The 3,314-nt window shown below is 37.7% G+C and overlaps 1 protein-coding gene across 1 annotated transcript in view; it reads left to right on the top strand.

Annotated features, from left to right (window-relative positions):
- Positions 1 to 258: 258 nt before the first annotated feature.
- ELAVL4 (ELAV like RNA binding protein 4) overlaps positions 259 to 3,314 on the top strand; it is a 63,042-nt gene continuing 59,986 nt past the window's right edge. Inside the window, exon 1 of the mRNA XM_009635745.2 lies at positions 259 to 375. Within this exon, the coding sequence (XP_009634040.1) occupies positions 259 to 375 (117 nt within the window). The remainder of the gene's footprint in view (positions 376 to 3,314) is intronic.

The raw sequence follows: 3,314 nt of genomic DNA, 5'->3' as shown, positions 1-3,314 counted from the left end.
TGAAGGATTCAGTTTAATCTTATGAAAGTAAGAGATTTGGGGGAAAAAAATCATTCTTCAATTTATTATTTTTTCCTTTTGATGCTTTTGGAGAATTGGGTTGTCTTTTTATTTGCGGTTTCAATCGGCTGCTGTTGCCTAGGACATTATGCCACGTAAGGCTTCTAAACTGCACAGAGTAGGTAGTTATTAACGCTGAATTGGCTTCTGGTATAGTCCATCTGGGCTCTGTATGAGAGAGCTTGCTAGCGGCTACTGATGCTAAGATACCCGCAACCTTTGGGATGTATGCGTGGTGGAGAGGGGCTCAGTGATATGAGATCACTTCTTTTAAGGGAAACTGTCATTAATGAGTCAAGAAACTGCTCATTTATGGTAAGGAGAGGGAGGGGGGGGCTGGGAAACAACCCTGTGATTTCATTTTGATATTGGATTAGCTGTTTAAGACAAGTTTCTTTTTGTGGGGATGGAAGATTGCATTAAAAATATGCTTTGCTCAGGGGCTTGCTGGCTGATGCTGGATAGACTGTATTGAGAATCTGATGCTTTACAAATGTCACAACTGTGATGCGGTGGTCAGTCCCTTTCCCTGAAAGATAATGGTACTATTGGAAACACGAGAATAAGGTTGACTTTTTCAACAATAGGATTCTGCCTTTGTCTTTACAGAGAGAGGCCTCTGAGGACGTTTGAGCGTTTGTTTTAGTGTTCCTCGGAAAGGCAGCGTGTGTGGGGTGCTTTTTGGGAAAGTGGTCAGTGTGCAGGGTACCTGGATTTATAGATGGATAAGATAGCTAATTTTTTTAGAGGAGCAGCGTGCAATTATTGTTTCAGAAAAATGGCTGAATCTTTTGATATGCATAACGAATTTATAGTAACAAAGTAGGCTGAAGTTGAAAAGACTTAAAAATAATTTCTGGATGCCGCCTTCGGTGTTATTAACCCCTGAAGAGACCTTAAGTAAAAATTTGCATTACAAATCTAACTTTAATATTCGATGTATATTTGCACAAGAATGTATGGTAATATACTAGTTCTGTAGCATTTTGATGCCTGTGTGTTCAGTCTAATAGGTCACTTGAATATTTGAGTTAGGAAATCTATCTTACAAGCTAGTTTAATCTTTACGAGTTTTTACCAAGCCACAAATGTGCTCAAAAAGATGCATGGTGAGAGAAATCCTCTGCAGCTTTTTACGTTGTTCATATTTTAATTGAATTCTGTGCTCATTCCACAAATAGATCGTATGATGTCTTTTAAATGCAATTTTTCTCCTTGCTTGGTCTGTTTGTAGCTAGATTTTTATAAGCTTGCTGTATTTAATATGTTTTGTTGGTGTGTTTAGACTCTGTGTGTGTTTGAGTGTGGCTACGGTTTAAAGAAATTTAAAATGTACAGAATGTCAGTTCAGAGCTTAGCAGTTCGGAGGGCATATTTGTACTTCAAAAAAAAATAAAACTTGTAGAACAATGACTATCGGATTACATATTTTTTGCAAATTGTTTTGGTGGTTCTTAGCCAGGTTTTTGTCCAGGAAAGAGCTAAGTGAGCTTATAGCATGGCCCATCCTAGCTTTCTCCGTTTTTAGCTCATATGTTTAAAAAATGCTTACAGTAATACTGAATTTTTGGAAAAAAAAAATATACATTTGGCTGTTGAAATGAATGTATGAATGGTAAAATGAAATGGTTCCTACATGTGTTAATAGAGTAATACTCGGTCGCTGTAGTTGAGATGAACGTAAATTCAAGGTTAGCTGCTGTTACAGGATGCCATGCCTTGTTACTTTGGCCAAAACGTGCTTTAGGAAAATAACTCCCAAGTGAGAGAAAGAACTGAACGCTTCCTAACTTGTGAGAATTTTTAAGAAACTTCCTGTGGTTGGGAGAGGGTAAAATATTGCTGTTTTGAAAGTGAAGATTTGTTGGTTTGTCAGTGGCAGTGAGCGGAGGATTAATGAGTGTGCATTGTTAAGTTAAGCACGTTCCTGTCTAAGGCTAGGGGGGGGGAAATTTCTTTTAAATGCCCCAAGTTTGCCGTTGTGTTATTTGCTGTAGAGCTGAAGAATAATGAAGCGAGGTGGTGAAATAATCCTGAAATACTGTTGTAGTTCGGGGGGAGCGCTCCGATACATAGGTGTCTGCTGTGCCTTAGACAGCGTCAAGTGGCAGCAATACCAAATCCACTATTAAAAATATGTATTTTTTTTAAAAAAAAATAAACCCTCACAGGGCCAAAGGAAGGAGAGATGGGTTGATTATTAAAATCAATAGTACCTGAAAATAAATGCAGCTTTAAATGTACGTCGAAGTGCTTTTGTTGTGCCTTTAAGCCTAGAGGCAGATCATTAAATATGCATTTCTCCGGAAAGCAACTGTCGAAAAAGATAAGGTAGTTAAAATACGCCGGACCTGGGAGCTGGGCGTGCAGGAGGTAAGAAGATGTAGGCACTGAAGCATGGCCGAGGTATGACATCGCTGCGGCCGAGGGCTCCTGTGCTGGTGGGGTGGGAAGAGGTAAAAAAAAAAAAAAAAAAAAAAAAAAAAAAGAAAAAAAAATAGTAATAAAAAATACAGGGATGCGTGTTGTTTCTTCAACCGGGCCTTAATTACTAGATACAAGCAGCAGTTCAGAAATCTGGTCTCTGTTGTTGTAGAGGTCACCGAATCATTAACGGACAAACATGTAGTTCATTGGGGCTAGACTATATAGTTAAGATAAAAAAATGTTCTCAGAAAAAAGAAAGAATATACTATTTATTATTATTATTATTTATTATTATTATTATTATTCTGGCTGCACAAACGTCTAGCACTGTGCTTTGTGGATCTTTTAAGAAATAATAATAAAAATAATTCCCTGAAACCTTTAGCAAATCTGTAGAAGAGTTGAAGCCTTTCAAGACCCAATATTTGCCATTAAGAATGGTTATGGTAGGTATTAGTAGATTTAAAATCTGATCGTAGCGGGTTTATATAGAGGTAGATATAGAAGCTAACATACAGATTTTTCCCCGAATCTGCATCATTCTCAGTCTGTGTTTTCACATGAATTTAGTTTTTCTGCTACTGATTTGTTTGTACATGATCTCTCCCTTCCCCCCCTTTCTCTCTCTCCCCCTCTCTCTCTCTTTCATATTTAATGTGTGCGTATCCTTTAATAAAGGATGTACTTTGTCATTTTAAGGTAATTGCGGTTTCTCTCAGAATAAAGAAAAAAGCTCATTTCTAATGCAAGGCTGGTATGTGGCTAACTGAAATGCAAGGAAGAAGAGGCTTTTTTTAAGTGTTGGGGGGGGGGAGTTAATTTCCACA

This window comes from Egretta garzetta, unplaced genomic scaffold (genome assembly GCF_000687185.1).
Source record: "Egretta garzetta isolate BGI_Z169 unplaced genomic scaffold, ASM68718v1 scaffold533, whole genome shotgun sequence".
In the NCBI taxonomy this organism is placed as follows: Eukaryota; Metazoa; Chordata; class Aves; order Pelecaniformes; family Ardeidae; genus Egretta; species Egretta garzetta.
Note: the sequence above shows the minus strand (reverse complement) of the source record. Positions and strands in the feature narration are given on the sequence as shown.